This window comes from Wolffia australiana, chromosome 12 (assembly GCF_029677425.1).
Source record: "Wolffia australiana isolate 7733 chromosome 12, ASM2967742v1".
NCBI lineage: Eukaryota > Viridiplantae > Streptophyta > Magnoliopsida > Alismatales > Araceae > Wolffia > Wolffia australiana.
Genome location: NC_135846.1, coordinates 5,518,490 through 5,531,133, shown reverse-complemented (window position 1 = coordinate 5,531,133; position 12,644 = coordinate 5,518,490). Strand labels below are relative to the sequence as shown.

The following is a 12,644-nucleotide window of genomic DNA, read 5'->3' as shown; positions in this document are numbered from 1 at the left end:
GGAATTGAATATTTATAAAGTTAATCACAAACCTATAATTACTTTAGAAAATACTGCATGGATACATAAAAACTTATGGTTGTAAAATATCAATCAAAACATTTTTAAATTTGCATAACATTAAAATTATAATCTACATACTGATGGACGTGAATAGTTATAAAGATAAGTAAAGCATAAAATTATAAATACTTCAGAAAATACTGCACGACTACATAAAAAGTTATGGGTGTAAAATATTAATCAGAAAATTTTTAAATTTGCGTAATATAAAAATTATAGTCTACATAATGATGGACGTAAATATTTATAAAGATAAGTAAATCATAAAATTATAAATACTTCAGAAAATACTACACGACTACATAAAAAGTTATGGGTGTAAAACATTAATCAGATGATAAATAAATTTGCATAATATATCCGCGTAATGCTGGACATGAATAATTAATGGTCTGATTAATGTTAATTAATATTTTATAAAATATTACCATGAAAAAAGTTAGGTTGTAAATATTAATCAGAAACTTATTAATTTTGCATAAAATTTATTTCATGCAGAGTGGCGTAAGTGAATAATTATAAAATTAACTACCAACTAATAAACACTTTGGAATACACTGCATGGCTTCTTAGAAAGTATGGTTATAAAATATTAATCATAACATTATCAAGTTTGCATAATAAAATAATTAGTTTACCCAGTGGTGGAGGTGAGCAATCATAAAGGTAATTAAAAACTTCTAAAATTTTTATGAAATATAAATTGTCCAGCGGATGATACTACAATATTATTTAATTTTGTGTCATTTAAATATTTTTCAAAACGATAAAGTAAAGTATTATCTTTAAAGCGGAAATTATATAAGACCAGAAGTGAACCGAAACGAGGTAAGTGGGAGAAATAAATAATTTCAAAAATTCGGAGAACTTCTTCCCCCATTTGTTTTTGAAACTTGTTGCACTCCATCGACACGCCCGCCGTCCTCTCCACAGCTACAAATTTCGCTCTGGTATGATTTCTTGGCGCTCTTCAGCATCGCCTCTCCTCGCCTTGCATCGATTCGGCATCGTATGATTGAAATTTTCATGGTATTTCATCTCCGCTTGCCCACTTTCAACTTCGTTCTTGACCGTCGCCAGTTAGCCGTTTCTCTGAAAAAAACCTAAACCGAATCATCTCTTAAACGAGAATTTAGCCTGCGCGCGGAGTAGTTCTTTCGTTGGGTGTCCTGGTCCGATCAGCCATTAAGACCCGGCCCTTGAACTCTGAATCTGGGGACCTTTTCCGCGAGGTTGCCGAGGAGATCGGAAGAAAACCCATTGCCAAAGAACTAATTTTTCCGTTCTTTTTATTATTATTTAATTTGAGCTGCTTAGTAGAATGTATTGTGTTTTATTCATTATTGGTCTATGTTTTCGAAAACTTTTGATTGTTTTATTTTCATTGCAGAGCATCTTGGCAATGGATCTCATGGAAATGACGGAAAATTAGTAATTTATTGATGGAAGCTTCTTTTTTGGCAAAGGGAGGTATTTCATCAGTATTGATGAGAGTTAAAGCTGATCTGAGATATGTCACTCTTCAGTAGATTCTTTTATAGAAGGCCCCCTAGTGGGTTGCTGGAGTTTGTCGAAAGGGTTTATGGTTGAATTTCTATCTTGCGTCTTAAGTTGCTGCTACTTTATTTTAATTTTTTTTGTTAAGCTGTGTTTCTTTTTCACTTTGTGCAGTTTTCGATTCGTGCTTCTCAACTGAAGTTCTGTCGGACGAAATATATGAAGTCTATCTGCGTGAAATATTGACAGAGCTGCATGAAGAATTTTCTGAATCTTCATTTCTTGCCATAAATTTTAGAGAAGGAGAAAAGAAAAGCAAGTTTGCTCAAGTATTATGTGAATATGATGTGACAGTCATAGACTATCCTCGGCATTATGAAGGCTGCCCCCTTCTTCCTCTTTCCTTAATCCAACATTACCTTCGTGTCACCGAGTCCTGGCTTTCCTCTGGAGATTCACAAAATATTATTTTGATCCACTGTGAGAGAGGTGGGTGGCCTCTATTGGCATTTTTATTGGCCAGTTTTCTAGTTTTCAGAAAATTACAGGCCAGTGAACAACGAGCTTTAGAAATCATTCATCGAGAAGCACCTAAAAGTCTTCTTCGCCTTCTATCACCCCTGAACCCTTGTCCATCTCAACTTCGTTATCTTCAATATGTTGCAAGGAGGAATATTTCACCAGAATGGCCACCTTCTGAGAGAGCTGTTACTCTGGATTGCCTGATCCTTCGAGCTATTCCAAGCTTTGATGGGGGTAACGGCTGTCGGCCATTGGTCCGTATTTTCGGGCGTGACTTCTATGGAAAGGGGGGTATTTCTACTACTATGTTGTTCTCCATGTCAAAGAAGAAGTATTTACGGCAATATCGTCAGGTATAATGTATACTTTTATTTGTTTCGTGTCCCTTCTCCATCTCAAGTTGCCGTCTTTCTTTTCTTTTGCAGGCAGAGTGTGATATCATAAAGATTGATATTCAATGCTTGGTTCAAGGAGATGTTGTTCTGGAATGCCTTCATCTAGATACAGATTCTGAGAGAGAAGTCATGATGTTCCGTATGATGTTCAACACTGCATTTATTCGTTCAAACATCCTGATGCTGAACTCTGATGATATAGATATCCTTTGGGGCTCAAAGGAACGGTTCCCAAAGGGTTTTCGAGCTGAGGTAACTCATATTTATCCAATAATTCATCTTATGTTGCTGGTTTTAAGACGAGATTCTGGTAACACTTAAATATGACATTGCTGGTTTTATTTCAGGTACTCTTTGGCGATGTTGAAAGTGTTTCACCGCGGACCCCCCCTACAACGTTTAGTGGGGAGGAGAAAGGTGGGTTGCCCATTGAGGCATTCTCCAAAGTGCAAGAACTTTTTGGCGGCGTCGAATGGGTTGATGGTGGAGATGATGCTGCTCTCTGGTTGCTCAAACATTTCTCTACCAGTGCCTTACAAGAGAAGCTTGAGAAACTGATCCTGAGTGATGTCAAAGAATCACCAAGTGTTCATAGAAAATTCCCAAGAAAGAGGTATCCTATGTCGCCAACTGATTCAGAAGATGATCTGACCTCAGAAAACTCGGATTTTCTTGAGTCAGTAGATGGAGGAAAGGATCAACAAGAAGGGAACATTTTGACAGATGGTTCACCTACTATGATTGATACACATATTCCTGATATTCTCGTGCCTCCACATCCACCATCATCAATGGATCATCCTTCGTCTTCTCCCCCACGCCTTGTGTCTCCGATTAATCCATCATCCAGGAATGACTCTGCTCCATGTCTGGAACCTGTTGATTTGTCTCGCAGATTGCCTTTCTCTTTGCCTGAATCTCCTTCAGCTACATCTGTACCTCCACCTCCACCTTCACCACTTGACGAAATAGAAATTTCTCACCGACCTCTGCCACCTGTCACTCTCTTTTCTCCACTTGATACAAATGTCATTCCACCTTCCTCACCTCCTCCACCTCTCTCACTTGCTCATAAAGTTACTCCAATTCCACCTCCTCCACCTCCTCCTCCTCCCCCATTTGTTAAACAAGCAACCCCACCCCCACCACCTCCACCACCTCCACCACCTCCACCACCTCCACCTCCACCTCCCCCATTTTCTAAGAAAGTTACCCCACCTCCACCACCTCCACCTCTACCTCCCCCATTTTCGAAGAAAGTTACCCCACCTCCACCACTTCCACCTCCACCTCCCCCATTTTCGAAGAAAGTTACCCCACCTCCACCGCCTCCACCTCCTCCCTCATTTTCTAAGAAAGTTACCCCACCTCCTCCTCCCCCATTTTCTAAGAAAGTTACCCCACCTCCACCACCTCCACCACCTCCACCACCTCCACCTCCTCCCCCACCTCCACCACCTCCACCACCTCCACCACCTCCACCACCTCCACCACCTCCACCACCTCCACCACCTCCACCACCTCCACCACCTCCTCCACCTACCCCACCTCCCCCACTTGCTAAGAAAGTTACTCCGCCTCCCCCACCACCACCACCACCTCCTCCACCTCCTCCACCTCCTCCACTTGCAAAGAAAGTTACTACACTTCCACCTCCATCTCCCCTTCCCCCATCTCCCTCACTTTCAAGGAAAGTTACTCTACCTCCCATGCCTCCACCTCCCCCACTTGCTACCAAAGTTACTCCCCCTCCTCCTCCCCCACCTCCCCGACCTCCCTCATTTGCTAACAAAGTTACTCCACCACCACCACCTCCACCTCCTCCACCTCCCACGCTTGCTAACAAAGTAACTCGACCACCTCCTCCACCTCCTCCACCTCCAGCACTTGCTAACAAAGAAACTCCACCTCCACCTCCCCCACTTGCTAACAAGGTTCTCCCACCTCCCCCTCCCCCACTTCCCCCATTTGTTACTACACCTCCTCCTCCTTCCCCACTTACTAATAAAGTTACTCCACCTCCACCTCCACCTACTCCACCTCCCCCGCTTACTAATAAAGTTACTCCACCTCCACCTCCTCCACCTCCCCCACTTACTAATAAATTTACTCCACCTCCACCTCCTCCACCTCCCCCCCTTACTAATAAAGTTACTCCCCCTCCACCTCCTCCACCTCCCCCCCTTACTAATAAAGTTACTCCCCCTCCACCTCCTCCACCTCCCCCACTTGTGCAGAGAGGAACTCCACCTCCACCTCTACCTCCACAACCTCCTCCTCTACCTCCATTTGCTAAAGGGGGTTCTAGTTCCCCTGCTCCACCTCCGGCTCTGCCTCCTTCCCTTTCTAAATCAGGTACCATTTTCCCACCTCCTCCACCTCCACCTCCATCATCCGCACTTTCATCTCCTGCCCCAACATATGCAGGAACAAAAAACACTTCCGTTGCATCCTCAGCTCCAACCCCTTCACTTCCTGCTAATAGTAGACTGGTCCCGCCCCCACCACCTCCATTTCCATCTCAGGCATCAAGACCGTCTGGGCCTGTGCCCTCTCAACCCTCTTTTCATGGGGCCTATAATGGATATGCACCTGGCCTGTCGCAAGCTCTAGGGTCAAAAACACTTGCTAGCTCAGCGTTGCCGCCTCCAGGTGTCATTGGAAGTGGTAAAGTTTCAGGCCCTTCTTCAGGAAGAACAATGCCTGGCGCCCATGCACAGAAAAAACCATCTTTGAAACCACTTCACTGGGTCAAAGTCACACGAGCATTACAGGGAAGCTTGTGGGCGGATTCTCAAAAGCAGGAGAACCAAGAAAGGTTGTTGACAAAAACTCCAAACATCAAGAATCTTTTATACTAATATATGGCTGGTGATGCAGATTTTCCTAAGATGACACCCATTTTTCCTTATTGTCCATTAATCCGTTGGTTGAGATAGGTTCTTTTTTTGTTTTCTAACACCAGATGAATACAATCAAGTTTCTTCAACTTAATCTCGACCCTTCAATTTATGGATCTATTGTTAGTGACCTTGTTCCTTTCTATTAACTGTTGTATTCAAGACTTTGTCATGATTTTATTAGCTCATTTCCTCTCTCCCCTCCCAAAAAAAAAGCAGAAACAAGGATGCTGATCTTCGTCTTGATTCACACATTTCAGTGCCCCGGAGATAGATATTTCAGAGCTTGAAAGCCTGTTTTCAACTGCGGCATCAGCTGAAGTTGGTGGTCCGGATAAAGCTGCAGTACGCAGGGGTCCTAGTGTAAATAAGCCTGAGACAGTCCATTTGGTATGCAGCATAGAATCTTGTAGATCCAATACCTCCAATTAATTTTCCTGAAGTACCTGTCCAATGTTTGTTCTGTTGTTTCTCCAACATGATTATGAATCAGTAAATTCGATTGTAGCTTTGAGAATTGCATTATTTGTCTTCAAAACAATAGCAATGAAGTCACAAGCCCATGGATATTGGCTTTACGAGTCAGTTCTCATGCAGTTTCTTGTTCTTTCCTCCCGGAATACGCTGAAACAACATACAAACTATGAAAAGAAAAAAATACCAATGCTGTACTGTTGCTCCTCCTTTCTGTTTGCATACTGTGCAACTCCACGGCTTGATACCCTAGTTTTGTACAGTCTAAAGTTAGGGATTTGTCGTGGCTTATTTGAAACTTTTTTGCTCCATATTGTTGCGTTGAATGTCGAATTGCCCTTGAGCTATGCAAATAGCTTACTTCTTAATGATAGAAAGATAGTCCTGCCTTTATTTACGTTTTAGAAATTCTGTAGCTTAGGTCCAGTTTCAATGTCACTCTCACTGGAAAGTGTGATGGAAGTTACATGTGTCCTTAGATAAATCTTTGGATAATTTATTTTCTTCGGCTATCTGTTTGGCTGACAAGGAGAGAAGTTACAATAAGCACTGAATTGTTAGGCCGTTTGAGTTCAGATACTACAGGATACTTTGTTACGATCCACTCTGTCTAGTAAGCGCACTAGGGGCATTCTCGTCTTTCGCATCTCCTTTAAATATGTAGCCTCCTCTTTGGAGGGCAGGACATGAGTTGTTAGTTGTTATTTCCCTTCCAGTAGTCTCTCCTCTCTCGACGACGTCCATTCTGTCGAGCCCCGTCTCTCAGGCGACACCCACTCCGCTGTTTCCCCGCTGCTCCCGTCCCCTCGGCGTCGTCCACTCCGCTAGGATCAACCTTGTTCTCGATACGATCCCGGTTGGGATCTTATCATATTCTGATCAGCTCTTGTCCGTACAACCTTGTGGGATGGTCCTGGTTCATATAGAAAAATTATAACTCTCAGTCCTGGTTACGAAGAAAGAGTCTGTGATTTCCTCACGTAGTCATCGGTGGTCCCCTATTTTTCACCAGAAACACCTGAAATTGTGAGAAGGCCATTAATTGTGATTTTGTATTTGTTTCCTCGGTATTCAAAATATTTTATCTGCGATTTTTTTATTGTTTTTTCTGTTGAATTTGTATCAATATAGTTTATCTATTTCTTCCAAATAAAAATTTATTTCGTTTTTTGCACCATTTTCATCTCAGTAATATTCTTCCTCTCAAATTTCGTTAGATAAACATTCTTCATCACATATCAAAATACCTTTTCATTTCTCCTTGTTTCCTTCGTGAAGGTTGACTTGCGCAGGGCAAATAATTGTGAAATTATGCTGACCAAGATAAAGATGCCACTCCCTGATATGATGGTAGGTCGAATGATACCATTTCCTGATAATCTTATTAACATCAAATTTCATATTTTATCGTTTGGTCACTGGTAGCTTCCCCTTTTTTTATGCACTCTTATATGGCCTGTTTATAGAGCATATCGCAGGGGAGCCATAGTTTTTAATTACTGATGGTTTCTTTCAAAATTTTGAATATCTTAGAGTGCCATCTTGGCTTTGGATGCGGCTACTTTAGATATCGACCAAGTTGAAAACCTTATCAAATTTTCCCCGACAAAGGAAGAAATGGAGATGCTAAAGGTGAATATTACCTTCTGGGCATTATGTTACTTTTCACATTATATTTGTAATTTCCAATTTTCTGAATCTCTTTCTTTGCCTTTGATCCTGGCTCTGCCTCTCCTCTGATATCACAGGAGAAGTCAATTTCCTTTTCATTTATTAAAATCGATTTGCCATCAACTTCTTTTTTACCAATTTGATTGTTTAGCGGCCTTGACTTTATGAGGATGAATCGTTTTCTTGGATGATCTTATTAAATGTTTCGTTTCGAAAAAATTCTTCTGATGTATTCTGCTTTTCAAAATGTCATCTAATTACATAACTTAACAACATATCAACTTTCGTTACTGGCTTCTTGCTCATGTCTTTCCATATCTGAGTTGTTCTTGGATTGCGTTTAATGAAAATTTCCATGAACTTTATAAACCTTACAGAATTACAATGGCAACAAGGACATGCTTGGAAGGTGCGAGCAGGTATGAAGAATCTTTCAAAGCACATATGGACATAATTGCCTTGCAGAAGTTGATTATGACTCTCTCTGGGCTGGCAGTTTTTTCTTGAGATGATGAAGGTCCCCCGTGTAGAATCCAAATTGCGCGTTTTCTCTTTTAGAATTACATTCTCTACCCAAGTAAGATCTCTATATTTGGCCTCCCAAAATTATCCTTTTGGAGAAGGTTTATGATTTGTGATGATTTTCAGATGAATGAGCTCCGATCAAACTTGAACACTATCAATGCTGCCTCACTCGAGGTAGATGATCTTATCTAAGAAGAAGCCCATTCTATGTTATTTGGCCCTAATATCTGTCCCTATTTGCAGGTTAAAGGTTCGAAGAAGCTGAAGCAGATAATGCAGACAATTCTGACGCTGGGAAATGTTTTAAACCAGGGAACAGCGCGGGGTTGTGTGACTTTCCACTCTACATTATCAAATTCTTGCATTTGGCTAGATGGTGGAGTCTTACTGTTGGATTTTTGGCCAATGATGGTCTCATAGGATCCGCTGTGGGCTTCAAATTGGACTCGTTGCTCAAGTTAGCAGACATTCGTGCGAGGAACAATAAGATGACCTTGATGCATTATTTATGCAAGGTTTCTACTTTTCCAATTTCAGTTTCTTGAGTATTTTTAAAATTTTATTTTGTTGTTTTCTGAATTTTGGCATTAGTCAGCGCTGCAAAGTGGTATGTTTTCCAATTCGTAATCCTCCTATGAGTGGGCCATTGAATATTTTTAATGTTTCTAATTTTTCACTTGGTGAGGGCCAAGGCCCACTATGCCAACTGGTGTTTAGACCACCTTTTCGAGGATGCTATATTTTTCATTTGGATAAAATCATAAACGAGGAATAGATAGGCTTGGAGGGCACCGGGGTAGGAGCTTTGCCATGCTGAAGTTTTCTTCTTTTTGTGGTATCATGCCTGTAAAATATGTTTCTTTGCGATGAGGAGCGTCTCTTTTCCTTTTGTAAATTTGTACTTGAATTTCTGTTACTTTTTAATTTGCGTATTGTATGCAATTTCAGCTAATCGCAGAGAAGATGCCTGAGCTGCTGGATTTTGGGAAGGACCTCGTTCATTTAGAAGCGGCTTCTAAGGTGCTCAAATTACCTTTCCCTCTTAGTGGGATGTGATAAATGGTCAAATTATTGATCATACTTCTTGGACTTGTTCTTCTTTTCATCTTACGTTTCTGATCCAAAGTCCTCGTAGTGGAAAATGCTTCCTAGGGGCTCATACTGTCTTTTCCTCTTAGGACAACGAGATAAATGATCTAGCTTGTTTATTTAACTCTTTTCTTCTAATTTTTATGATGTCAAATCTCTTATTTCCCATGAAGCTGCTGCTTAAGTTTTCACATCGCCTTTTCTTTTCTGGAGAATGTGATTAATGACCATTTTCCTGATAAAGCTTGTATTATTTCTCTACGTTTTAAAATCCAAAATTTCTGATGTGCTCTGAGTTGATTTCCTGTTACCTTAGAAGTGGCTGCTCGAGTTTTCAGATTGCTTTTCCCTCTTAGGAGAAATAGATTAGTGATTTTAATTTCCATCAAGATGGAGGTGTATTTTTTGTTTTGATGTTTATTTTAATTTCCATCTAACTTAAATTCGTGGTTTTTTGAAACTGGTAGATTCAACTCAAGCTGCTGGCAGAAGAGATGCAGGCGGTGAGCAAGGGCCTGGAAAAGGTGGAGCAGGAACTCTCTGCTTCAGAAGGCGATGGTGCAATCTCCATCGGTTTTCGCAAGGTTAGAATCAATGTGTTCAAGCTTATAAAACATAAATTGATCCTAAAATTTGATTTTATATTTTTTTAGAATTTATCCTAAAATTAAAGGAATCTGCAATTTTCCTTCAGGTTTCAAAGGATTTTCTCCACATGGCGGAAGCTGATGTTAGATCACTTACTGCTCTGTATTCCGAAGTGGTTAGCTTCTGAGCCCATCTCCACTCTTGCCTCTGTGCCAAACCTTAATTCTCTAATTACCGTCTATTTATGATTGTAAAAATCTCTTCTTTTATCTTAAAAAATCATTTAAATCGCATCCTTGTTTTTCTTTTTATATCATAAAAATCTCATATTTTTCTTCTCGGGTTGCTAGAATCTGGTCTATTTCCTCTTCAATCATAAACTATCATAATTTGTCTTCTCAAAACATCAAAATCTTATATTTTTCTTCGCAAAATGTCAAGATCTTATTTTCTTCTATTTGTGATTGTAAAAATCTCTTCTTTTGTTTTATAGGGAAGGAGTGCAGATTCTCTAGCCCAGTACTTTGGGGAAGATCCAGCTCGCTGCCCCTTTGAACAAGGTCCGACTGCTCCTCATCCTCTTTCTTCTTTTTTCTCCTGCTATCAAGATCGTGTCACAGATGGAGTTTTTGAATTATCAGTCACCTTGATCCAGTATCTTTGATCCATAAAAGCAGAGAGAGATCCGAGTTTTGATTTCCATTTTATGAGAATGAGAATATTTTTCAAGGCAAAATTTCATTTAGGCTAATTGTCAGAGAATGCCGAAAAAAAATTACCAAGATCTTATGCTACAATATTATATAGACCTAAAAAATATTAGTTGCTTGCTGTTCTACCATCTGATTGAAGCTTGTGGGGTTTTCTATCTTACTGTGCGTTTATTTGATTGGATTCCCTTCAGTGACGTCGACTCTAGTTTTGTTCGTCAACATGTTCAACAAAGCTCGAGACGAGAATGCAAAACAGGCGGAGGCGGAGAAGAAGAAAGTGGAGAAGGAAGCCAGAAAAGACAAGGCCAGCCACCCACCCTCCGAGACGACTAAACTCATTTCACCAATCAGGAAAAAGGTTTGGATCATAAACAATTTACCCTCGATCTCTCGCCTACTTGAAATCTGATTCTTTTTCTTGATTATCTATGTATGCAGTGATTGATTGGCACTGATCCGTCCTTTTATCAAAGAACTGGATGGTCGATCTCTTCAGATGATCAGCTCAGGGGCAGACAATCCTTTCGACATAGATCAAACAACTGCACAGCCGGAGTCACTTGTAAAATATGTACATACTCCTTCCTGCACACGCTAATATCAGCTAATTTTTATAAGATCTCTATTTTAATTGCCTTATGTTCTCTGACTGATGAGTGTAACAGAATACTAACAGTGGAGACAGGAAGAGTTATGCTAACGATGGATCAAGAAATTCCATCAGACCATTCCACACAGTGAAACCGAGAGATCCTATGCGTGAATACTTATTATATATTCTGTTGAACACAGGCATTCTTCCCTGAGTTGTTAATCAATGTTCCTAGTAACAGATGTTGTGCAGCCAGTAACTACGCCCATACTGGATAACTTAATTTCTGTTGAATTTTATTATTCTGGGCAGATTAGTGACTTTCTCTGAATGTACCCTTCACATGTAACTGGTATTTAAGCCAGTAATCGCGGATTAATAAATTTGAGGTTCTTCTTTCGAATCCTACTTGTCCACTGTTGTAGTCAGGGAAGAACATTGGACCTGCAGTGTTTGACGGGTGCTTTAGTCAATATTTGAGAACAACCATTTTGTACTCTCTATGTTTGAGACCCCCGATTAGTCATTCAATTTCCTTTTAGACAATCAATTATAATTAGAAGAAGTGGAGCTTTGCGAATATAACGGGTAATGGAGTATCTAGGTGTTGGGCATTTTACTATGGATGGACATTCAGGATGAGAAAATCTTGACATGGGGAGAGATCATAACATAGCTGACAAAGTAGTTCTACCCCATTCAGTAAATTTGTGTCCCAAGAGGTTATTACACATTTATGACAGACTTAGACTTCAGAAGAGTGTAAAAACATTCATCAAAGGATGTTGTTAAATGTATGATGGCTCCAATAATGGGCAAGATTCAAATAGATAAACAGAGGGATGAACTGTCCCTTGGTAATTACTGTGCTAGAATGCTTGGATGAGACAAGGTAGAGATCGAACTGCATGAGAAGAGGGACCCATCTAGTCCACTTGATACCTAAATCATTTAGATAAATTATCCATTAGGTTACTCTTAAAAATTCAATAATGTCATAAATGTGAAACCCATATAAAAATAAGAATATTAAAAGAGAAGGATCAATGTGAATGTGGCATAAGCCTCATTCCATTTTTAATTATTTTTTAATTTAAGTTTATTCTTAATTTATGACACTGTAGGACTGAAAGAGAGATAAATGGGAAATGATAAAAAATTAGTAATTCATTTATAATCCATTGTAATAATTTGATATCAATGTGGTTTATCCAGAAAAAAATAAAATTGTAATTTAAATCCATACTTAGATTGGGTTGTGATATAAGCGGACAATTAATATTTACTAAATATTTAAATTTATTAAACTTGAGTCCCAGCATGAGGGGAAGCACAAGCATGAAAGTAAATGTGAGAGAGAGAGAGAGAGAGAGAGAGAGAGAGAGAGAGAGAGAGAGAGAGAGAGAGAGAGAGAGAGAGAGAGAGAGAGAGAGAGAGAGAGAGGAAGAGAGAGAGAGAGAGAGAGAGAGAGAGAGAGAGAGAGAGAGAGAGAGAGAGAGAGAGAGAGAGAGAGAGAGAGAGAGAGAGAGAGAGAGAGAGAGAGAGAGAGAGAGAGAGGGAGAGAGAGAGAGAGAGAGAGAGAGAGAGAGAGAGAGAGAGAGAGAGAGAGAGAGAG

At 40.0% G+C, this 12,644-nt stretch overlaps 1 protein-coding gene across 3 annotated transcripts; it reads left to right on the top strand.

Moving 5' to 3' along the window:
• The first annotated feature begins 902 nt into the window (after positions 1-902).
• On the top strand, positions 903-11,432 carry AFH14 (Formin Homology 14). 3 transcript variants are annotated; one of them, XR_013583219.1, is made up of 20 exons: positions 906-1,092; positions 1,454-1,648; positions 1,735-2,435; positions 2,508-2,729; positions 2,825-5,295; positions 5,638-5,767; positions 7,130-7,201; positions 7,385-7,483; positions 7,900-7,941; positions 8,019-8,099; positions 8,171-8,221; positions 8,291-8,372; positions 8,468-8,562; positions 8,996-9,067; positions 9,604-9,720; positions 9,831-9,899; positions 10,218-10,284; positions 10,629-10,795; positions 10,876-11,008; positions 11,103-11,432. XR_013583219.1 is itself a non-coding variant. In XM_078583795.1 (19 exons), exons 2-19 carry the CDS (start codon positions 1,576-1,578, stop codon positions 10,876-10,878), a joined length of 4,614 nt encoding a protein of 1,537 aa, XP_078439921.1. In that variant the 5' UTR covers positions 903-1,013; positions 1,454-1,575; the 3' UTR covers positions 10,879-11,088. The 3 variants fall into 3 exon arrangements, 2 of the variants coding, with proteins under 2 accessions (XP_078439921.1, XP_078439919.1); XM_078583795.1 differs by lacking the exon at positions 11,103-11,432 and having other exon boundaries at positions 903-1,013; positions 10,876-11,088; XM_078583793.1 differs by lacking the exon at positions 11,103-11,432 and having other exon boundaries at positions 10,876-11,088.
• Positions 11,433-12,644: the final 1,212 nt, after the last annotated feature.